At 39.5% G+C, this 25,600-nt stretch overlaps 2 protein-coding genes across 7 annotated transcripts in view; one reads left to right on the plus strand and one right to left on the minus strand.

The window, feature by feature from the left end:
* gorasp1a (golgi reassembly stacking protein 1a) overlaps positions 1–11,514 on the plus strand; it is a 29,594-nt gene extending 18,080 nt beyond the window's left edge. The window contains exons 9-10 of one of the 3 annotated variants that reach the window (XR_009066916.1): positions 1–6,604; positions 6,674–11,514. Coding sequence is in view for 1 of the 3 variants with exons in the window: in XM_057856786.1 (XP_057712769.1) it covers positions 1–392 (392 nt within the window). In the remaining 2 variants the exon portion in view is untranslated. The other 2 variants (XR_009066917.1, XM_057856786.1) reach the window with 2 other exon arrangements.
* On the minus strand, positions 4,083–24,221 carry LOC130929552 (WD repeat-containing protein 48). 4 transcript variants are annotated; one of them, XM_057856784.1, is made up of 18 exons: positions 24,133–24,221; positions 20,595–20,735; positions 20,442–20,517; positions 20,139–20,351; positions 19,943–20,031; positions 18,595–18,696; positions 18,289–18,513; positions 15,492–15,566; positions 15,151–15,253; positions 14,965–15,062; positions 14,764–14,871; positions 14,149–14,245; positions 13,963–14,058; positions 12,928–13,033; positions 12,629–12,716; positions 8,815–8,891; positions 8,543–8,735; positions 4,083–5,339 (listed from the first exon to the last, which is right to left on the minus strand). In XM_057856784.1, exons 1-18 carry the CDS (start codon positions 24,178–24,180, stop codon positions 5,244–5,246), a joined length of 2,031 nt encoding a protein of 676 aa, XP_057712767.1. In that variant the 5' UTR covers positions 24,181–24,221; the 3' UTR covers positions 4,083–5,243. The 4 variants fall into 4 exon arrangements, with proteins under 4 accessions (XP_057712767.1, XP_057712766.1, XP_057712764.1 ...); XM_057856783.1 differs by having other exon boundaries at positions 20,442–20,520; XM_057856781.1 differs by having other exon boundaries at positions 20,586–20,735.
* Positions 24,222–25,600: the final 1,379 nt, after the last annotated feature.

Here is a 25,600-nt window from a genome sequence, read left to right on the forward strand (position 1 = left end):
GTGAGCTTGATGGAAGTGAACTGCAATCATCCAATCAGATAGACCCTGAAGAGCTGAACTCCCTAGTCCCCACAGATTTAGGTTCTGCAGTCATCACCAGTCAATCTGATTCTTGCATTTTAGCGGAAGAGCCATCTTACCTCAGCTCCACTCACAAGCCAGACTCACTCTGTGAGTCAAGTCATAGCCCTAGTCCACCACTAGGCACATTGTCTCCCCAGATAGACCCACAGGAGCTGCACAGTGAACAACTTCCTTGTCCCCCTGCTACTGACGTTCTCCCATTGGATTGCCATGTGGATGATTCACCTACTCAGGAAACTGAAGATCAATGCAAAGATGAGACTCATGTGCATCACTGTACGCATGGGGACACGGCGACTCAAGCATAAGCGCTACTGAAGAAGGCCAAATGAAGAAGAGTGCACAAAAGCAAGCAAACGAAAAAGCCAGTGACAATCCCCTCAGTCTGTTTTTAGACCAGCATTAAATATACATATAATTAGAGGTCGACTAATATGGGATTTTCAAATGCCGAAAAGGATATTTTAAAACATTTTCAGCCGATTGCCGATATCCAAAGACGATTTTTTTAGCCAATATACTTTTTTTAAGCATATAGATTATGAAAGGCAATCTTTAAAAAAAATGCTTAAATAGCTTCAAATTTACAATGATTACCAGAGATTTAAAGGATTAATTCGGTCTAGTGCTACCAAACCAACAAAAATAGAACTTTTTTTATGATTATACAAACACAGCAAGAACAGTACATTATTTTCAAATAACTAAACCCACAAGGATGTCATGACGAGATGCAAACAAGTGAGAGTTTAAGAGGATGGTAAACCGAATGCTACGCTACGAGTTACATTTAGAGTGTAAGGATCACTCCGTAAACACCTTTAAAGGGAACCTCAGACTTAAAGACTTGTAGGCTCTAATAAGCCACAAATCTTTTACTAAAATATGTTATTAGAAACATAAAATATTGCCATTGATTTAAACATCAATAATATTTAGTACAAGTTTTGACCTACGGAGGGCACCGTGTTTTATGCGCGCAATGGACACTCAGGGTGATGACGTAGTTTGTCACTGTCACTAGACCAACACAATCGGTCTTGTGCAATTTCTTTTACACGGCGAGAAGTCCAACACTTGCGCACATCGGTTAAAAGCGGCAAGTAGTAACTATTTGTCTTCTATTACCTTTTCATTGCCTCTAAATACTTTTCGCATGTGTTTCCCGCTCATACTTTTAAGCATTGTGTTTTCTTGTGGTAGCTTTACAGCAGTACACCGGTTTTGTCCCTTGTATTCTCGTCTCGTCCCATCCCTTCTTTACTGGTCATTTTGTTTTTGCTGCCCGTTTTGTGCAATATCGACAATACTGTTATGCACAATAATGTTCCTCTTGGGTTCATATTGAAAGGGTTGAACACAAGGGCGTCGGTTTGCATAGGGATGGTAGGAACATAACACTCCAAACTTTTCAAGATGCTCAAATTGTCCCCACCAACTTTATTTGCAGCCTTATTTAAGGTTAAGGTTGCCCTAGCAACCTTATTTGCATTATATACTGTAATTAGTTGAGATTTATAGGTCATTAAAAAAAAGTTTTGTCTTCCCATATGTTGTAAGGATTGAATAGACCCTACTGGAATGAAGTGAATTATTTTCATTTTGCTCAGACTTCCATTTATGACTTTTCATTTGCTGAATGTGCCGGTAATTTGTTTTTCTCTCCGATTTTCTCATGAATCTCAGATTCATGTCGACAATATGCCACCTCTTCTGTCCCCTTAGAAGAGGACCGATATTAGAAGTTTTTTTTCAGCCAGTAGTAGCCACTGGAAGTAATGTAAAAAGACGTCAATGTTGTGGAGGTAGGGGAAACTACTACTACTACCACTAATTTTGTTACTGAAAGTCCGACCTGCATCAGACTCAGCATAACATTAAACTGTGTGAATCTGCTAACCTGCAAAACTGCGGTCGGGCCAGCCTAGACAAGGAACAACGATGTCTAGCTAGCTTTCCGTCATTTGGATAATTTTTTGCATTATGTACATTAGGGTAATGCAATGCAGTGGCTTCAGAGTCCAAGTCCCTTTATTTAAAAAAACAAAAAACGGACAGCTGTCCAAGAATGGGTCCACTTCAGGGGCACTCTGACATGAACATGAACTGACATTAAAAAAAAAATCTATGAAATGAAATCACACATCAGAATTTCATGAGAGTATTTTGGTTCAAGTCTCTATGGCTGATCCAGTGTCCCTCAGACGTGGACCCCTTCTTGGTTAGCTCCCCATTATTTTTGTAATAAAGGGACTTTCACTTCAAAATGTTTCTTTAGTAGTTTTTGAAAACAAAGGTTTGAATCAAACATTGTATCACCTGAACCAATACACATTAAAGTTAGTATAAGTCAATACAGATTTATTTTGCATTGATCAATAAGCCTATCAATTAATTAGGATCATAGTGAGAAATGTAGCCCTGACCCCCATTCAATAATCTGTTTGTCTTATTAATGTCCCGTCCCCATTAAAAAGTGTACATGCAGGGTATGCTGTTATATTGTCCCTTCTGATGGGACCAAACCTACGCCCTTGGTTGAACAGATGACGTTTATGTCGCTAGAGTCATACTCTGGAGGCCCGGCAGCATAACCATGTGACATCACCGCCCTGCGACGTCAACAACAATGGCGACCTACTAGTTAAACTAATTTTACATATTGTATTAAAACGGAAATATCAAGAGGGATTTTAATATCAAATTAACTCATAATAACGTTTATCTTTTAAGAACTACAAGTCTTTCTATCCGAGAATCCCTTTAAAAGGCTAAACCAACATTGCATATTCTCTCATGCAAGAAAAAATCACAGTATTTACAAAACAGGCTTGCCTGAATCTTCCTGTAGCAGCCGGTCTTCAAGCTGCTGCAGGGTCCTTTCGTGGTCCCACTGTCAGTCAGCGACGGCAACTGTTGCCCGCACAGATGCCTGATCAGAATCCTTTTTATCGGCTTATTTTTTGTTAATCAGCCAATGGCCGATATTGGGAAACAGTCCTGATATCGGTCGGCTGCAATATTGGTCGACCTCTACATATAATGCTCACCGTTAAGTACTTGAGTATCTTGATTGTAGTAAGCTTCTGTATTGATGCTTCCAACTTTGAGTCATGGAGCTGACAAAAAAACCTCACCAGTGGCAATTTAAATATTCACTCACTGGAACACAAAAAGAAGGGAAAAGCAAAGTTTGGCTACTTACGTTTGCCACAAATTGGAGGATTTTGGCCTTGGAGACCTCTAATCTGGCACGTGGCCCCTAAATGAAATTGTGTTAAGGAAGTGTTTAAGGTTTGTTGTTGCGTACTCAACGGTGAGCATCAGATCTACATATAATGAGCACTATATGTACATATAAGGCTGAAGAAGCCAGAAATGTACAATAATATATGCTGTTTTTATGTGCAACAAGTTACTGCTAATTTTATAATGTTCTAATGTATCGTCTCCCAGTGCAAGTGGATAGAAGTCTTCAAAAGACCGACATTACACATTGTCACATCACTACAGAACCATCAATTTTCTTGTTAAAATGAGAGGCTGACTTTTTGAATATCTATGTTAAGCTGCTTGAGCTGGTAATGTAGACCCCTTTAGGCTTTTTTTCCCAAGAGGTCATTAGGTTTTTAAAGCTGCCTTGCTTTTAGTGTATGAGATGTAGTAACCCTTTCAGCACAAGGCTAAGCAGTTTCGTAATCTATGCAATATTTGACAGCTGTTACTCTTCTCGGGGGGCAGGCAATCAAATAAGTGGCCAGTGTAGGGGGTAATTATATTGTCAAGGTGCTTAAAGTTTCATGTTTTTGTTTTGGGGTTGCATAAAAAGTTGCGATAGTAAAATTATTTTTGCAGATACTCTATTTTCCCCCCCCTAATTTAGTAATGTGTGGTCTACTGGTTGAATATTTAACACACTAAATTGAGTCCCTTACTCTTGTTTCCAAAACACTAAAGACAAAACACATCTTTGCAAAATCTTCATAAATGTATCACTGTTAAACCATTCCAATTTATTTCTTTGGAAGCCTAAAATATACATATTTCACAAATTATTACAACAAAGATTATTACAGTTTCATCACCAAATTGGGGTTTTGGCCAACCAGACCTATCGTGTTCGCGCCTGCCTTTGTGACTAAACGAACACCAAGTTTACAATAAAAAGATCTGTTCTGCTTGGTAATACCGAGAAAGGGAGTTTTTTTCTTCTCTCCACTTTGTTTTGGTGAGGACAAACCATATAATATTTTACTATGCTCTTATTTAAATGAACTATACATTAGGAACAGCTCTCGTTTTGACCAAGGCCATTGTTAATTACCCAAGGACAGTGAGAATCTCACTATATATAATTTCCTTTTTCTAAGATGATTTTGACAACTACAAACATTCTTAAAGAGTAAACTGCTATTTCCAGGTTGTGGTGAACACAACTCATTTTCATCATCCATGTCATGTTACAGCCATGAATGTGCTTTAAAGAATTGGAAAAATAACTTGGTACTGTATAAGTAAACTGTACAAGAAAGCTGATGCATACCCACCATTCCCCTCAAAAGTCACTCAAATCAAAAATATTGTACACAATGTTGACATGGAAACATTCTGCTCACTGAGAACAGCACAGATAAAAGAGAAAGACAAACGTGACGACGTTCAACCTCTGCCGCAATCACAGTGGAGGTTATGTTCAAGTGAGGATGAGTGACTGATGTTTCGAGAGAACCTGGGGGTTCCAAAATGGAGATACTGTTTGACACTGTGGAGTCTTTTTAGAACAAGGACAGATCTGGAATGTACTATAACATTCTGCGTGCACACGCACACACGTACACACAAACATGTACAGCAGTTCATAATAACATTGCAGTCAAATATGTAAAAAAAAAAAAAAAAAAAAAAGTTTTTAGTCCTGCAAAGTAAACTGACTTCATTCTTCAAACTGTTAAAAAACAAAACGAAAAAATAATCTCATCTCTTGGCTGCCACAGCCTGGTATGTTCCCTATGACACATCCGTGGAAATATATCCTGCAGATACTACAACCGATAACCGTGACTGGACTTCAGGATAGACCTACTATATGTCAGATGGGAGACGATTGGCAAATGATGAAATAAAAAAAAAAAAGTTCTTGCTTTTTCCAAATCTAACTTTCACGTGGACTTCTGCCTATAGTGAAGTGTCAAGTCCCCGCCACTTTTCCAAATAAAATGTTTAACTGTTCGCAGGTCCATGTTGGGATCCAGAACCTAAAGGTGAAGAGAGAGAGATATTTTTTTTTTTAGCACTTTTAAACTAGGTAACACCACTCCTCAAAATAATATTAGGTTATAAAGAGCTGTACTTAAAAATATATTCTGATCAGTGCGTAAATCACCGTCTTTTACTGACTATAATAATTCACACTCAAGTTGCACGAGGCAAAAATTCCACAACGAATACAAGAAAAATCATAAGTCATACTGGAGTATAAATTGCATTTCTGGAAGGACAAAAAGTCATAAAATGGAGCACAACAGACTTAAAAGCATTTGTTAATATCACTAACAGTTATGCATAGGGATGTCACGGTTCAATCACGTGATCAGAAATTGGGCCAATCGCGCCATTTTTTTTTTTTTTTAGAAGATTGGAATCGGGTGAAAAGGATTGGATGTTTATTTAAAAATACACTCACCGGCCACTTTATTAGGTACACCTGTCCAACTGCTCGTTAACACTTAATTTCTAATCAGCCAATCACATGGCGGCAACTCAGTGCATTTAGGCATGTAGACATGGTTTAAGACAATCTCCTGCAGTTCAAACCGAGCATCAGTATTGGGAAGAAAGGTGATTTGAGTGACTTTGAACGTGGCATGATTGTTGGTGCCAGAAGGGCTGGTCTGAGTATTTCAGAAACTGCTGATCTACTGGGATTTTCACGCACAACCATCCCTAGGGTTTACAGAGAATGGTCCGAAAAAGAAAAAATATCCAGTGAGCGGCAGTTCTGTGGGCGGAAATGCCTTGTTGGTGCCAGAGGTCAGAGGAGAATGGCCAGACTGGTTTGAGCTGATAGAAAGGCAACAGTGACTCAAATAACCACCAGTTACAACCAAGGTAGGCAGAAGAGAATCTCTGAACGCACAGTGCGTCGAACTTTAAGGCAGATGGGCTACAGCAGCAGAAGACCACGCCGGGTGCCACTCCTTTCAGCTAAGAACAGGAAACTGAGGCTACAATTTGCACGAGCTCATCGAAATTGGACAATAGAAGATTGGAAAAACGTTGCCTGGTCTGATGAGTCTCGATTTCTGCTGCGACATTCGGATGGTAGGGTCAGAATTAGGCGTCAACAACATGAAAGCATGGATCCATCCTGCCTTGTATCAACGGTTCAGGATATTGATGGTGGTGTAATGGTGTGGGGAATATTTTCTTGGCACTCTTTGGGCCCCTTGGTACCAATTGAGCATCGTTGGAACGCCACAGCCTACCTGAGTATTGTTGCTGACCATGTCCATCCCTTTATGTAAGTATAACACCATTTACCATTACCATTATGACCACAATGTACCCAACTTATGATGGCTACTTTCAGCAGGATAATGCGCCATGTCATAAAGCTGGAATCATCTCAGACTGGACTCTTGAATATGACAATGAGTTCACTGTACTCAAATGGCCTCCACAGTCACCAGATCTCAATCCAATAGAGCATCTTTGGGATGTGGTGGAACGGGAGATTCGCATCATGGATGTGCAGCCGATAAATCTGCACCAACTGTGTTATGCCATCATGTCAATCTGGACCAAACTCTCTGAGGAATGCTTCCAGCACCTTGTTGAATCTATGCCATGAAGAATTGAGGCAGTTCTGAAGGCAAAAGGGGGTCCAACCCGTTACTAGCATGGTGTACCTAATAAAGTGGCCGGTGAGTGTATATTATGTTTTTCTGCTTCATACTTGCAAGCGCTACAGCCTCTCACCCTCCCTCCTGTTAAGCAGTGTGGCCAAACTGTCCAGCTTGCGTTTGGTACTTAAAGTTGACGATGATTGATAGGTTTGTCGCTTTATTCTTGCCAGAGAAGCTTGGTAGTAGAGCTGGGAATCTTTGGGCACCTAACGATTCGATTACGATTACGATTCAGAGGCTCCGATTCGATTATAAAACGATTATTGATGCACCCCCCCCTTCTTTTTTATTTTTTTTTTTTAAATTAAATGTTTTGTACATTAGTACCAAAATTGTTCAAAAATAACAGTAAATAAAGAACTCCAGTCCCCATTCTGTAACAGCAGCTTTAAACTACATTCAATTAATTTAATGTTGTGAATCAACTGTTAAAGTTGTTAAAATTGCTCCCGTTATTCCATAATTTCCCTTTTGTCTACTTTCGACATGTGAAAGTTTTAAAACTATTTTAAAGATAGATTCAAGTCAATATTTTACCGATTTAGGAGTATTTTAGATAAAAAGTTAATTAGGTTTGCTTGGAAGGTTCGCTACAACAGCCTTGCAGGGAAGTGTACTGCTTTAAGATGGCGGCCGTTAGTAAACGGCCGCATCTACCTTTTTGTAGATGTGCTGCTCACGCTAACGAATCAATGTTGTATCTAGCCCTATATAAATGATATCTACCATTACATTATGTGGATGACGTACTTTGTAGCAGCTTTTCGGCAGCAGTCAGGTATGTTGTTGTGTTTTTTTATCTCGTGGCATGAGTTGAGCTAGAGCCGTGAGTTGAGCATTGGCATTACCCGAGGGGCCGGGTAATGAGAAGCATGATGTTTAGCTACTCTCGCTGCGTTCTTTCTCGTTGCGCCCCAAAGACTGCGCGGCGCGCTGAGTGTGTTGTACTTCCGCTTTACTTGGCATATTTCAATAATCGGAATTTGGATGTTTGTGAATCGCTCTCGATTCTTCCACGGCCGAATCGCGAATAATCTAAGAATCGGAAATTTTGCACACCTCTACTTGGTAGTGCTACGATCAAAGGCACAAATGTGTCAATCATTGTTAAACTGGCATATGTGTGCTGTGGCAACTCATTGTGTAATTGAGAGGCTATTCTCAGCAGCGAGAGCATCAAACTGAGTGGATCTGAATGGACTCACTCAAGGAAGTATTTAATAAAAGCAAGCATTTTTCTACGTTATTCTTGGTTAAAAATAATTCACATTATGAAGGCGGCACGGTGGGATATTAACATGTTTGGAACTTTTGTTAAAAAAAATTTTTTTTTTTTAAAAAAGCGGTATTGGATCGGGACTCAGCAGCAGCAGATTCTCAAAATCAGGTGACTGACTCGGGTGCAAAAATTAGCAATCGGGACATCCCTAGTTATGCAGATGATGGCCTAAACAACATAACACTGCTTGTTCACCAAATACCCCAAAAAGTCAATCAAATCACGTAACGTTTAGCAAAGATTGACCATTGAATTCTGTAAATTTTCCAAGTACCTGGTCTTGACACATTAACTCTATCTTCTCCTCAGCTAGCATGGCCATGTCTTCTTCCTTTTCCTGCTCCCCGGGTTTATCGTTAGCAGATGAACTGGTGGTCTGAGACTCGTTGTCCAGATTGATGATCTTTTCGTACACATGCTCCATCACCTTCCTCACCTGCAGCATGTCACTGGCTGACAGACGGTCCCTGTTGAAAAATAAAACTGGCCAAATAAGTTCAAGAGAGGGAGGGCAGTAAAACAAAAAGTGTTTATGGTAAAGCTTACTTCTTCAGAGTTTTTGCACCAGAGGATGAATGAGGCTGGAGGTAGAATGGAATTTTGTTGAACTTGGGCATATTTTTCTGGCAAAAGAAGAGAAATAATAACCACGTGTTAAGCTACTTGCAATAATGCATACACAATCCTCTTGAATTGTAATAAAGGCTTTATTAATATGACTTATGCTGTGTCAAGGTTAATATTTTGAATTACAACCCAAATTCCTCTTAAGATGGGACATCTTAAATAAAGCTGCAGCTATGGATTATTTTAGTAATTGATTAATCTATCCACTAGTCAGTTCAAATAATCAAGTAATCAGATTAGGAACATTTAATGTGTTGCAGAATAAATTTTAGGAGGTGTAAAACAAAGGCTTGCTAAAATGGTCATGTTTATCACTATGTAAGATTACCTTTTGTTTTAACAACATTTAATAAATGTTTGGGAAATGAGGACACCAATTGTTGAAGCTTTGTTGGTAGAAATCATTCCCATTGTTGCTTGATGTTCAGCCCTAGCTGTTATACAGCATGGGGTCTTCGTTGCCGTATTTTACGCTTTTTCAAAGGGAGACAGGTGTGGACTTCAGGTAGACCAGTCTTGTTGTACCTGCACCACGCTGTTGTGACACATGCAAAATGTGGTTTGGCATTGGCTTGCGGAAATAAGCAGGGGCGTCCGTGAAAAAGACATTGCTTGGATGTCAGCAGACGTTTCTCCAAAACTGTATAGACCCTACTCACATGACGTCACAACCACGCCTCCGCGCCATATTGTCCGTCTACTCATCGTGTTGATGCATTACCGCTACGTAAATTCCTCCTATAACGGCGTGTTTCTCTGCTCATTAACTTTAATAATCAAAATGGTGAAGGCGTGTGTGGCGGTTGGTTGCAATAACAGAGAAGATAGACGGAGAGACTTGAAGTTCTACCGTATTCCGAGAGACCCGGAGAGGAGAGCGAGATGGACTGCTGCAATTCGATGAGAAAACTGGGCTCCAAACAATTACCACGGATTATGTAGTAGTCATTTTATATCTGGTAAGATGCATTTAATATATATTTAGAGGGTTTTGGGCTGACAACCACAATTAAGATCATTGCGAGGCAAATCGCCGACAACATACAGTTTCAAATTCAAGATGCTTATTTCTTCCACCATCATTACATTTTAAATAATATTTAGCTGGTACCAAGTGAAAGAAGCTGGCCTCGTTTATGGATCATCAGTTAAACAGGTGTGTCCAAACCTTTTGCAAAGGGGGCCAGATTTGGTGTGGTAAAAATGCGGGGGACTACCTTGGCTGATTTACATAGAACAATATATTTAAACAAATTTTAGCAAGCCCTTCTGTGTGTCACATTTGCTTTATTATGTTTTTTAATTTATAATTTCAACAGTCTCGTCTTTGTGGCTTTCTCTTTCGACACTCAGACTCTTGCGAAATACTGCTGCTGTGAAAAAATAAACTAGCTTCACGTTGCTATAATTTCTCGCTGCGTATCTTCCCTGTAATGTTGTCGTACATAGCAGCGTGTCTTGTTTAGTAATATTGCGTCACATCGAACTCTTTGAAAACAGCGACTGTCTCTTTGCAAATGAGGCAGACACAGTTGTTGCGTGTTTTATTGAAGAAATAGTCCAATATCCACCTATCCTTGAAGCGTCGGCCATCACAGTGAACTTTTTTTTTTTTTGATTGTTGCCATTTTAGAAATCACACAGGGTAATGTTGCTTAGAGTGCTGCTCTTAAAGTTTTTCAAACTTTCGTGAGAATAGGCTGATTTTGTGTGGACAAGATATTTGTAGATATCAGGGTAGCAGATGTCAGGCAGAGAGGGCGAATACAGCGGGTCGAAAAATATCGATTTAGGCATCAAATATGGATCTAGCGAATGGATAGACTGAAGCTTTTCCACATAATGCCTTTTATGCAACGCATCCAATGAGTTTACAGCGTCTGAAAGCACCGGGGCTTCCATGAATTGCTCTATAAACTGAACGACTAATTGAAACCATTGAGAATAGGGCTAAACAGAGACGGACAATATGGCGGCCGGATACAGCGACACGTCATTCTGTGACGTTGGTGAGTAGGGTCTATAGACCCCAATCACGTGACGTCACAACTCCGCTCCCCTGACTGGTGCCGCCATATTATCCGTCAGCTCATCGTGTTTACATAATACCACTACGTACATTCCTCCTATTACTGCTTGTCTAAGGAATCACCGCCTAGTAAACGAACCCAAAAACCTTCCTGACAATCGTTAACATTGATTAATCAAAATGGTGAAGGCATGTGTGGCGGTTGGTTGCAGTAACAGAGAAGATAAACGGACATTGCAAATCTCTAAAGCAGCACGGTTTGTTTATCTCGGTCCATGATGCGTTTGTGTCGACAGCTGTTAGACAGCGGCGAAAACATCAGTATGATGCCAACATGATCGCAGACATCATCAGACGGAGACTACAAAGCTCGTCGCCATGGTCGCGCAGCAAGAAAGTGAGCACAACAACAGGTGTTGTACCGAAAAACAGCCGCCCTGCGTGAAATGTCCCCCCTGACGGGAGCGCCCACACGGAAACGACTTTCTTGTACCGTGAATATGTATTATTTTACTCTGCGTGCACTAATAAATGTCATACCTGTGTGATTGTCATTGGGATATGGTCGTGAAAACCTGTAGACTAATACATTTCTGTTCAAAGATGGTTATGTGGCCCAGTCCACGATTTGTTACTAAAATACAGTAATAATATTTTGTGTAATTTAATTATTTAAAACTGATCTTACAGTCGTAAATCCATTACTGCAATGTGTCCATGAAAACATTTGATGTTTTCACGTCAATAAAGCGTTATAAATAAGCGCTCCCGTCAGGGGGACATTTCAGGCGGCGAAGCTATTTTTCGGCACACACCGGCCCGTTGTTGATCAAGTTTCATTTGACAATCGTGTCAAAGGTAAGGCTCAGCTGACCAAATGTCAGTTTATATTCGGGCCGGTGCCGATTTTGGGCACCTGACTCCTCATCGTGACATAAACTGAAGTATGATTAGAAATGTTGTGGTCTCAGGATGAGCTCTGACTCACGGGACGGGACCGGACGGGAGGAAACATCGGTTTGGGCATCAAATATGGAGCTGGCGACTGGATCGACTGAAGCTTTTCCAAATAATGGCTTTTATGCAACTCATCCAATGAGTTTACAGCGTCTGAAAGCACCGGGGCTTCCATAAATTGCAAGTGAATCCACCTTTAGAAACTACGATCATTGACAATACGGACACACAATGACGGACAATATGGCGGCACAATACAGCAATCACGTGATTGTGTGACGTTGGTGATTGGGGTCTATATCTTTCAGCATTAGTGGTGCCTTCACAGATGTGCAATTTACCCATGCCATAGGCACCAAGACAGTTGGCCAGATGCTGGCTTTTTAAGTGAGTACTGTTAACATCTTGTTTTTTCCACTTTGCCACACTCCATTTGAAATGACGGCCGGCCCAGGCTTCTGCGTCCGGTTTAGAAATGGCTTCCCCTTTGCACTGGAGTTTCATCCGGCCACGGCGTATGGTACGGTGGATTGTGTCCACCAACAATAGTTTCTGGATCATTGTATACTGTTTTAATTCATGTTTAACATCTTCATGTTGTAAAATTAAACATAAAAAAGTTTTGAGTCATCTTTCAGTAGACTTTGATAAATCATTTAGGCACAGACCTATTTAGTTGTGTATCAAATCAATTTAACAATCACAGTACTTTCTCACTGAAAATGTGAAGATGAGGCCATTACTCACATCTACAGTTATGTCAATGACCCATTGAGGAACAGTCTCGTTCAGCAGCATCGATTCAGTCTCTCCGCCTGAATCTCTACAAAGCAACCTGTAGCAGAATCACACCACAGATTAAGTATGCTCACTTCCAGAATTAATGGCATTTAAAATACTGTTGTTACTTTACTAAGGAGGAGAATTTGTCATTGATAAGAATAAAAACAAATGACATATATCAAAGCGTGTCAGTGCCCTGTATGAGTGTAGTAGACTTTACAGGTTGAGCTAGAGTCTGAATTATTTAAAAAAGATAGCATTACCTAAAAAGAGTTCTGCCCCCTGCTTCTCCGAAGATAACAGGTGTGTGTGGCGGCACCTGGAAATATCCATTTCCTTTCTGGATACGGTTCTCCTGCTCTCCATTCACTGTAATATATGACGTTTATTCAACAGATATAGCTTGATTTAGTCCAAAGACAACTCACTAGTGTCGTATTTTCCGGACTATAAATCGCACGTTTTAGATCATCTGGAGCAAAAATAAAATGGGTGTACACTCCTTAAAGTTTAAATATCTCTTCTGGGTTCACATTCTCTTTTCCCCAACCATTTTGGACCCAAACAATGCAATTGGTCACTAGTTTTTTGCTGGTAATATTGTATTTACTCTCCGCCTGCTTCGGACAGCCAAAAGTCAAACACTGTGGCATACTGACACAAGACCTTTTCTTTATGTTGTTTTTCCGAGTAAAATCTGTGATTGAAGCAATTACATTACACAACTGAAGCACAGCAGCAGATGACTGCTAGCAGCAAATGAAAGTATGGGGAGATAGACTGACCTATAGCAACATGAGTGAGACCAAATACATAACATTCTCCTTTTCATGTATTGTTTTTTTATGCAAAATGGTGTTCATACGACTTTTTAAGTCAGAACTTGCATGTAAACATCGCCATTGCAACAGCTTAGGAAATTTTGGATGTATCTGATATCTCGAGTAATGGCACACTATTTAAAACATTTGTATTTGATTGGGTAAAACACTTATGGCATTTAAAAAATGTAACACTAGTGACTGTGTTAAGCTACTTGGCAAGGACAAATGGCGGACGCCTTACATTATTCCCAAAAATTGTAACTTGTCGGGCGCGACATTGTGTGTTTTTCTCTGTCATGACACAACAACTTAACATCAAATTTAACAACATCAAAGTTCGGGGCGACATATAGTCCAGAAAATACGGTAATAACGTTAATGTAGCAGCAGGCAATCTTCACAAACACACGAGAGGGGAAACTAACTGTACGTTAAATGTTGATAATAATTGGCATGTCTTGCAGCACTCCTCACCATGGTTTACTTCATTTTCTTCCTCATCCATTGGATTGATGCGTGTTCTTGGCCAGAACTCTAGCAAAGCTTGAAGAAGCAGTCCACCCAGGTTTACTGCAGGGGCAAAGGGGAACATAACATAGAAAGACGAAAAAAAGAGAAGCAATGATTACAGCAGAAATGACCTTCGGTCAGATTTCCTACATTTTGGGTCAGATCCGTCAGAGCTTGAGAACCCTGCGTCCTTGGCGGAAACCCAGGCAGCGAAGCAGTCACTCTCGTCCAGAGTGATGGTCAGCATCTATTGATTATCAAGATCAATATTATTAAGATTGTTAAGATGAAAGACCACCATACAGACCAACATTGAAATGCAGTGCAAATTAGGCCCTAGGTAAATAAGGCAAGTTTATTTATTATTACAACTGAATAAAACTACTATAACCTTGTACACGGTTTAAAAATTGAAATAAATTGAAATATGGTAAGGACATTTGGTAGCACTTTATTTGACAGTGGCGTCATAAAACTTTCATAATTATGACACGACACTGTCATTAATAAATGCTTAGGAAATTCAGCAATTTTTTTTTCCACAAACTCATTTTATGTCCAGTCCGCATCTTTTACATCCATCCATTCAAAAGTGACATAATAGGTGTTACCGGACATTTTTTTTACTGTAAATAACTCAAAAGTCTACCGTATTGCACAAAAATATTTAAGTGTGTAAACAACCTTAATATATCCTTTTTATCCATATTACAATGCTCTACATAACAGCAAAATGTATTTCCACTTTCAAAGATTTTGACTCACCCCAGTTTTCAAATCAACTGAGAACCAATTTGGCACGTAAACCATCTTGAAGCGCTTTTTTATCTCCTCATCAAACTCCACTTTGCCCAAGTCTTCACCTTTGCAAGCCTGAAAATCACACAACGGCTCCATTCACACCACAAGACTAATTTGAAAAGTTTCCTGTGTAGTCACTAAACATATCCATTTGCTACCATTTACCTTCAAAACATCCCAAAAAGCCACGTTGTTGTTGGTATCTTTGGTTAGTATGTGTCTTTTATCATTCAGAATGTGGCACTGTATAATACTGGCACCTCCTACAAAGGCAATTCAGACAGATGTTTGCTCACCAAGGTAGGATAGAGAGCCTGAAAAAAATCCTAGAATTTCACATTCATGTGTTACCCTTGATGACTTGTTCTGGCTGTGTGCACAGTGGGGTTAAAGGGGTGCTGCAGTCATTATCGTACTCCCCTGATGATCTGAAGTTGTGCATTCCCTTGAGAGACTGTACGGATAAGAGACGTATACAGAAACAATCCAATATGCATTTAGCATTTTCTTTAAGATACCATGCCAAATGATCTTTGAATCAACCACAAAATCAAAACTAGTTTGTATATACAGTGCATATTTCTTAAATAAATAACAAGTTGACATTAGTTTAGGAATTATGAATTTAACTGTTCTGTATTTCAGACTAACAGTCAAAATGATCAGCAGGCCGTTACATCACACATGCCTACCCATTTATTAACAGATGACTTGGTGGTGGAGACCCAGATAGCAGGAGGTGGGTCAGCAGATCTGTCCAGTTCCATCTGTGCAAGGGACAGATAGGAGTAAGCTTGAATGAAAGTACAGTGAATAAACAAGGGGCCCTGGATTAGCAGCATATTTCTCTGCCTACAGCGGCAATAAATTTGCACGTTAGTCAGTAGAGGTGGGGATCTTCGGGCACTTAACGATTTGATTACGATTACAATTCAGAGGCTAAAATTCGATTATAAATTGATTATTGATGCCAATAATAATAGATAAAATAATAAACCAACCTCCAATACAAGTGCATTTATTCAGTGGGGAAAAAATCCCACATAAAGAAATAATTATTTGACATCAAATAACGTGTGTTACAATTATTAGCACCCCTGGTGTTAATACTTTGTACAACCCCCTTTTGCCAACAAAACAGCACCTAATCTTCTCCTATAATGTTTCACAAGATGGGAAAAGACAGAAAGAGGGACCTTCAGCCATTCCTCTTTGCAGCACCTCATACCCACCTCCATACTTCACAGTGGGTATGAGGTGCTTTTCAGCATGCGCGTCTTTCGTGACACGCCAGACCCACTTAGAGTGTTTGTTGGCAAAAAGCTCAATCTTGGTCTCATCTGACCAAAGCACACGGTCCCAGTTGAAGCCCCAATACCGCTTGGCGAACTCAAGACGTTTGCGTTATGATTGTGAGTGAGGAAAGGTTTTCTCCGTGCATGCCTCCCAAACAGCTTGTTGGCGTGTAGACAGCACCTCATACCCACTGTGAAGTATGGGGGTGGGTCAGTGATGCTGTGGGGCTGTTTCGCTTCCAAAGGCCCTGGGAACCTTGTTAGGGTGCATGGCATCATGAATGCTTTGAAATACCAGGACATTTTAAATCAAAATCTGTTGCCCTCTGCCCGAAAGCTGAAGATGGGTCGTCACTGGGTCTTTCGGCAAGACAATGACCCTAAACATATGGCCAAATCTACACAGAAATGGTTCACCAGACACAAAATCAAGCTCCTCCCATGGCATATCTCAGTCCCCAGACCTTAACCCCATTGAAAACCTGTGGGGTGAGCTGAAGAGGAGAGTACAGAGGAGAGGACCCAGGTCTCTGGATGATTTAGAGATTCTGCATAGAGGAATGGCTGAAGATCCCTCTTTCTGTCTTTTCCCATCTTGTGAAACATTATAGGAGAAGATAAGGTGCTGTTTTGTTAGCAAAAGGGGGTTGTACAAAGTATTAACACCAGGGGTACTAATAATTGTGACACACATTATTTGATGTCAAATAAATATTTCTTTATGTGGGATTTTTTCCCCACTGAATAAATGCACTTGTATTGAAGGTTGGATTTCTCTCTTTTTTCCATTAAGTTCCCATATTATTTAGAAGAGAAAAAAATATATTAGAAGCTAAAAAACACATAATTATTATAAATCCAATACATATGGGGGGACCTGTATGTGTGTGATATCTACCGTAGCATTATGTGGCAGTACGTTTGTAGCAACTAGCAACTGGGCATTGTTTGTAGCGACTGCCGGCCGCAGTCAGGTTTTTTTTTTTTTTTAATCTAGCGGCATGAGTTGAACATGATATTTACTCTCGGCCCGTTCTTCATTGCGCCCCGAAATTCCAATTATTGAAATATGGCAAGTAAAGCTGAACTAAAACACAGCCAGCCCGGTCTTCGGGACGCAATGAGGAACGGAGCGAGAGTAAACATCATGCTCAACTCATGCACCTAGATAAAAAACAAATGACACCGGACTGCGGCCGACAGCCGCTACAAACTACGCCCACATAATGCTACAGTAGATATCACATGTATATAGAACTAGATGGAAAATGACAAGACTCGGCTGCGTTAACTCATGTATAGAAAACTAGATGCGAAAAGACAGACACACCGGCATTAGTAAACAGCCGCCATCTTAAAGCAGTAGACTTCTCTGAAAGGCTGTTCTAGCGAACCTAAATAACTTTTTATCTAAAATACACCTGAATTGGCAAAATCTTGGCTTGAATCTATCTTTAAATGATAAAACAGTTTTAAAACTTTCACATGTCGATAGTAGACAGAAGGGAAATTATGGAATAACGGGAGCCATTTTAACAACTTTAACAGTTGAGTCACACCATTAAATTATTGAGTGTAGTTTAAAGCTGGTGATATAGAATGGGGACTTGAGTATTTTATTTACAGTTTTGAACTGTTAACTTGATACTGAAATAATAGTTTATTTAAGCCTGAGAGAATTTTTGTACAATTTTTGTAACTATTGAAACATTAAAAGCACCTAACAGCTGGGGGTAGGGGTTGCATCAGTAATCGATTTATAATCGAATCGTAGCCTCTGAATCTTAATCGTAATCAAATCGTTATGTGCCCCAAGGTTCCCACCTCCAATATATAGTATATATATCAAGTGCTTCTTTAAATGACAATCACACAATTGTGAGGTTCTTCATGCCCAGCCCAACTTGATAGATGATCTATAGAAAAGTTTCTGTCCAACAGCCATAGCATTGTTTTTCCATGTAACACCTATTTATCTCTTGCAGCTGGTTCTGGACAAACAGGGATTTCACTGGATTCAGGGTGACTTTGGAATTATAGAAATATATTTGTGGAGATTGATCAAATGCAGATCCTAGCAAACATAAACGTTACTTTTTTTTTTTTTTTTTTAGCATATTCTTTTTTGCTTCCCTGTGGAAGACTATTTTGGTAGTTATTGTTTGCTGATATACAGTATTTCAAGTATTCTTACTTTCAGCACTGGGGCCTTCTCCTCACAGATGAGAACACGGATGTCTGGGTTGCGCAGGTCTGTGCAATAGATCTTCTTGTCTCGACCTCCAGAATAGACATGTGTGAAAGCCTCATTGACCTGCAGTGCCCAAACGCCTTCATCATGCACACGGTACGTGGCAATGCATCGCTGTTGACCAAGGGACCATAGACGAATTGTCCCATCCGAACTGCCTGACAGACACTGCAAGGTAACACAGCAGATTCGTGGTCATGTAAAATGAAACACTTAAGAAATATTTACAAACTAGCCATTTGAACTTACTTGTGTTCCATCTCGATTCAAAAGTAACGATTTGACATTGTCCGTGTGCCCTTTTAGCTTCATCAGTTTTGCACATGTTCGTGGATCCCACACTCGCAGTACCTGGAAAACAAGTTGTGCTTGAAGGCAGGAAAATGGTGACAATAAATGCAAGGATGCTTGTCAGTTCAATTCTCAAATGTTTAATTTAAAATGTTCACAGAACCAGATACATTTGACTTTCTCCGTCATATCACGGGCTGTCAATTATTTGTGTTCGAATGAAATAATAGCCAACTTTTGATATTTCCCATGCATTCCAATCCATGATTGCCCAAGCCAGACTGCGCTATCAAGGTCAAGTTTGGTCAGGCACACATTGATCAAATTAGATTAAGATCATAGTTTTTAGCTTTTAGAGACATTAGTCTTTGCCCTTAGTTTATAAACTTTACCTTTGTTAGATGAAAAAAAGATGTGGGCGAGAAGAAAAACTTTATTATATTGAAAGTGGGAGTCCTATCATACTATATTTCACCAAGATTTGCCTGGATGTCAGTCTGTCTGTGTGTGAGATTATCTGCACACATACAAACAGGAAGGATTGTCTCTAGAGTGATTTGTTCGAGGATTCAAGGTAATTATTATATTTTTCGTACAACACATGCATTTTGAAACGTAGTGAAAAAATGGAGTAATTAGCCGTTCAGGCATTGGCATCATAGTTCGCAATATTTACGTAAAATAAATGTTTTTTTAAATCTTTTTTTATTTTTAGAATCGAGACTGTTTTACGTCCATCTTTAAAGAATTCAGGGATTTAAGCATTTATTCACGAGAATTTCAACATAAAAAACTCTTAGTTGTGGTAAGGCGGTGCCACGGTGAACTTAAAGACGAGCCGCACATTCGACATATTTATGTACAATTATTGCTACCTGCGCAGTTTCTTCTGCTTTTAACCAAGAATCGAGACTGTTTAACATCCATATTTATAAAGAAATCAGGGATGTAAGCATTTATTCACAAGAATTTTAACGTAAAAAGGCCTATGTTGTGGTAAGGCGGCGCCACTCTGAACTTAAAAGACGAGCCGCACATTCGACATATTTACGTGAAATAAATGCTACCTGCATGTTTTTTTTTTTTTTTTTTTTGCTTTTAACCAAGACTCGAGACTGTTTTACGTCCATATCTATAAAGAATTTGGGGATTTAAGCATTTCTTCACAAGAATTTTCAACGAAAAAAGCTCTCTGTCTATGATTCCAATCGGTCAGCTTTGACGGCCTCGCCAACAATGCAGGCTCCCTATTTATCGGCCCCGCACCCCGTCCATTACATTATCAAGTCTATGAGGGACGCCTCACCTTTTCTGTCGATCCAGACACTATCACTGTGCCCATCTGGTTCATTGCCAGGCTGTAGATTGAATCCTTGTTCCCACTGAGTGATGAAGCTATTCCACACATATTTAGTCATTTAATGTAGGTTCAAGAAAATACAATACAACGAGCAGACACTGAAAGCATTTAGGAAAAACTAAACAGTAAGACGACGACTTACTGGTGACAGTGTTGTTGGAAGCAGTAAGTGCTGTAAGCGTATTGACATCCCAGAGAAATATCTGCCGGTCAAGTCCTGCCGATGCCACCAGCTCCTTATCCTTAGCATAGGCTAAGGCTTTCACATAGTCTTTATGTGTTCGTAACGTCGACATACAGAACCCTTTATGCGCATTCCATACTTTAACCGTCGTATCCGAGGAAGCAGATATCACTGAAAATACGCACCATCACAAGGTCAGTCAAACAGACAGAAAAGATATCATGAAAGCCAAAGCATTAAGATGTTAACGATCAAACTTACATGTTTTTCCATTGCAACAGAGTACTATGTCATTGACCCAATCTGTATGATGCTCCATTGATGCAATGTATGGATCCTGCTAAAATGAGAAAAGATAAATTAATTAGATGCAGGCTTAAGGCCAAGCTTAGTATCGTTATGTACATTCAATACTTTATGCTGGTAGACACTCCATATCCGGATAATAGAGTCCCTTCCAGCAGTGAAGAGTCGATTCAACGCAGGGTCTAGTTGGAGGGCATTCACCCCATTTCTGTTGTATTTCTCCACCTCATCCCGGATGACGTAAGAAACCTGAAGCAGCAAAAAGCAGAGATGGGTCGGCGCATGCTCCGCGCTCATCGGACGAAGCCTCATGTCGGTGCGTGTATCGCTTTAAGAAAAAGTAATTTGGATGATGCAATCACTGCATAGCATGTCATTGAGAAAAGCACCTGCCAACTGTCAAAGTGATGCTTCATTTCCAAAATAATTATTTTGATACAGACTACCTTATTGGCCCGAATATAAGACAGAGTTTTTTGCATTGAAATAATACTAAAAAAAGAGGGGGTCGTCTTACAGTATATTCGCGGTCTAGACATTATACCCATTCACGACGCTAGATGGCGCCAGATATCATTGAGGCGCTAGATATCATTGAAGCGAAGTTCTGTCATGACAAATCTCAGCTACTCTCCCCATTCACGACGCTAGATGGCGCCAGATATCATTGAAGCTATGTTCTGTCATGACAGATCTCAGCTACTCTCAAATTTAACCAGTTTGCATTATTTTATCGCAATGTTTTTCCTTATTCAGATTTGTTTCAAGACTACAGTTACAGTTAGACTTCACTTTGATGGTTAATGCAGTTATTGCAATTTTGTCGTTTTATCACAATAGATAAAAATGGAGAAAGGAAAATGGTTTATTTACATTTCAAAAACCAGAAGCCATTCATTTACGAATGTGATTGCACTTTAGTTTACATATTTAAATGTTCAGATATTAAGATCTGAATGAGGCAAAATAACATGCTTTTTCTCTCAAATTTATTGTTATAATCATTTGTTTCGGATGTACTGTAATTATTTTCTGTATAAAAATTAATTTGGTGTTCAAAAAGTATTTTTTTCAAACTTGAGCCTTGAAAAAGAGGGGGGTTGTCTTATAATCAGGGCCGTCTTATATTAGGGCCAATACGGTACTTCCCTTGGAGTGACCTCTAAAATAAGAGCACGAAAAAACGGAAACTTTCTGCCACCAAGACAAGTACAGTGGTACCTCTACATACGAAGTTACCGTAATTTCTCGAATATAAGGTGGCGAACGGAGGTCGGAGGAAGCCCGTCGAGATTCTAGACATTCTATGGCCATATTGTCAAGTCAGTTCACGGACGCGCCCACCATGCGCATATTTTTGTATCATTTCTATCGTCTTTCAATGGTAAGCCCAAGGACATAGGTTTGCATAGGGACACATAACACGACCAACTTTTCAGGATTCTCAAATTGTCCCCACCAACTTTAAAGCAATCTTATTTGCATTATACAGTATAATGTGTTCAGTTACATAGGTCATTTTGATTGTCTGCCAACATGTTGTAATGATAAAATTGACCCTACCATTATTAAGTGAATTATTTTCATTATGTTCAGACTTATTATTTCCCCCTTTTCACTTGCTGAATGTGCTGGTCCATTTGGACCCCCCAACCCCACCCCACAGAGACATGTACAGCTATGACAGAATAATGTCATGCCTCCTCCTCCGCCTCCTTCGAAGAGGAAGGATATTAGAATTTTTTTTTTCCCGACCATCAGCAGCAGCAGCCACTGTAAGTAATGTAAAAAGACATCAATGTTGTGGAGGTGGGGAACACACCACTAATTTTGCTACTGAAAGTCCGCCCTGCATCAGAGTTAGCATAACATTAAAATGTGATGCAAAGGTTGAGTTTTCAAAATGTTTCTTTAGTAGTTTTTGAAACGAAGGTTTGAATCGAACAGTATATCACCAGAACCAATACACATGAACATTTGTATAAGTCAATACAAATTCTTTTTGCATTGATCATTTAGCCTATTCATTAATTAGGTTCATATTCTTGAGAAATGTACCCGACTCCTGTTCACCCAATATGTTTGGTTTTATTAATGTCCGCTCCCCAGCATAAAGCGTACATGCAGGTTAGGATGTTATATAGTCCCTACCAATGTTGAGACCAAACCTACGCCCTTAGGTAAGCCTCACCTTTTTCGTTTTTTAGCCACAAACATTCTTGGAACCCATGTTGATTTCTCTCACAAGAAAATCCGCTGTGCATCAGTCTTGTGGGAAAACAAAGTAACTGTGGCGCTGTCATAAATCGTCGTATTTCAAGCATGTCGTAGGATGCAGAAACAAACGGCGAGTCCATTTTTACGTCAGATGTCGAAAAGATCGTATGTCGATGTACCATTGGATACATACAAGAGCACATTCACAACAATTGGCTGCCTATATATTTTATTTCATGAAGATACAAATCATAAAAATGTCTTAAACTACAGTGGCAGACACCAAGTTAGTCTGTCAGTTACACCTCAATAAGTAGACTTTTTTTTTTTATCTTTATTTTATCAGGCAGTCTCATTGAGATTAATATCTCTTTTACAAGAGAGGCCTGAGCACAAAAAACATTCACAAATATCAAACAAAATACACTAACGGAAACAGTTACAATAATCAGTAAAAACATCAGACAAAAGAGATTTAAAATCACCAAGATGAATGATTGACTGTAGTTTAAGAGTAGATTGCATTTCGTTCCATTTAAGAGGAGCACAGTAGCTAAAGCCAGTTCTGCCATCATTAGTGCGTGTGAGTGGGATGTTTAGGGTTAAGTAGTTGGATGATCGTGTTTTGTAGTTACTGGATTTGAATGACAGGAGAGATGTGAGGTAACTTGCATTGATTAGATCCACGAGGTGCGCCCATTACTCAAAAAAGACACTGTACTATACATCGGTACATTTCACCGATGTACCGCGACGCTCCAGGATGTCTCATCTACCCATAACTAACAAGAAGTACATTGGTCAGCCTTGAGTTCAGACTGCTGGAACCATGACCTCTCCTCTCAACATTACAACTTTTATCAATGACGCCCAAAAAGCTATAGTTACAACTATCATTTTATTTCCCCGCGCCTGTAGTTAGCATTTATATTGAGATATAGGTTTAAGTCAACATGCTCAAAAGCATGCATATGCGGCATGTAGAGCATACTTTCATCGATTATAACGATATGCTGAGGAGGTACTGATGAACAGAGGAGCCACTCATCGCCCGTTTTCCCAGCAATTAGACCGACCCCACTCTCAGTGACGTAAAGCCAATAATAATAGCGAAACTAAGACAGCTCACGCATCGTGAACGATAGTTTCCAAGGTTACTAGGAGGATTCGCAGATCTCCAATACGAACTATTTGAAGAAACACAGGCAAATGTATCTCATATCTAGCGCCGACGTTAGCACAGAATGCTGTACACTAAGCTAAGCTAGCTAAATTAGCCGGCTCGACTCTGAAGAGTCGTAACAGCGATGTAGCTACAGAATTGCTCTTATTAAAGACCGCTTCTTGTCCGCCAAAGACTTGTTTGAACAGTGAGCCATACAGTAGCCGCTACCAAAAACTCTGTTATTTAACCAGTGTTGGAATTTACCTGTACTTTTCTCCGCCCAGCAGCATTCTGCCTATGATGCGTGGCCATCTTGCATGTTGACAGTCAATTCATGTGATGCTACCTTTTCTTCGAATACATTTCAGCTGGCAAAACGCGTGCATAGTACAATGCTGCCCCCTCTAGTTAATGCAGTGGCTGACATTTCCTTATACAGTATTCTGGTGTATATACAGTAAGGGCCGTCAAATACAAATCTTCAAGGTCCACAACTGTTTATTTCATACAAGCATGGGTTCATTTATTAATGTCGGGCAGGTCGAAGGAGGTAAAGTTGGTTTTCTTTTGACCAAAATAAAAAGGCAGTGCACATTGTGATTAAATAAAAATAAATTAACAAAGCATTTTCTTGACTAATAATGAAAATACAAAAAAAAAACAACAACATGCAAGTACATTGTTTACACATGTACACTAAATAATTGACAAGATCTGTCATTAAGTTGCAAACAATAACTATTGACAGTAGATTTTGTAACTGTAAAACACTGCTGGACAAAAAAGAAAACATGCGCAAGTAGCAACGGCGTAGGTTTGCATAGGGACGGTAGGGACATAACACTTCCAACTTTTCAGGATGCTCAAATTGTCCCCGCCAACTTTTAAGCAAACTTATTTGCATTATATGATTTGTTCAGTTATATAGGTTATTTAGATTGTATTCTCATACGTTGCAAGAAAAGCATTGACCCTAACATTATTGAGTGAATTATTTTCATTATGTTAAAACTTACATTTACCCCTTTTCACTTGCTGAAGGCGCCGGTTCATTTTTTTCCCCCTTCAAACACACATTTGATTGGCACCCGCCCCCGGCACACATGCACGCTCAGACTTGCACACCCCTTATGTCGACAACATGTCGCCTCCTCCGCCCCCTTCAAAGAGGATGGAAATAATAAGGTTTTTTTGGCCAGCAGCAGCCACTGTAAGCTATTTCAAAAGACGACAATGTTGTGGAGGTGGTAACACGCTGCTGTTTTTGCTACTGAAAGTCCGACCTGCATCAGAGTTAGCATAACATTAAACTCAATTAAATCAAAAAAGGTAGTTCAAAACATTCTGCAATTTGCAAAAAAAAAAAAGTGACACTTCAATAATAAAAATAATTTCAAATAAAAATATTTTTCAAAAAAATATCAGGGGAGGGCAATTTCATTTTTCCAATGATTTTTTTCTTTGATTGAATTTTTTTTTTTTTTTTTTGATTGAATCAACTTTTTTGGGGATTGAATGATTTAAGCCTGAGAACTCGGGTCGTCCTTGACGGCGCAGGTCAGACGAGGAAGTATAACTCGGCCATAAGACACAAATGTCCTACCCATAATATGGCCCAAACACAAAAAGGATTGCTTCAATCAAAGAAAACATTTTCAATGAAATATTGAGAGTTCAAACACAAATTTTTGAGTCTCAAATATTTTCTCGCATTTTTTTTTTTTTTTGATTG

The sequence above is a fragment of the Corythoichthys intestinalis genome, chromosome 14 (assembly GCF_030265065.1).
Source record: "Corythoichthys intestinalis isolate RoL2023-P3 chromosome 14, ASM3026506v1, whole genome shotgun sequence".
Taxonomy (NCBI): Eukaryota; Metazoa; Chordata; class Actinopteri; order Syngnathiformes; family Syngnathidae; genus Corythoichthys; species Corythoichthys intestinalis.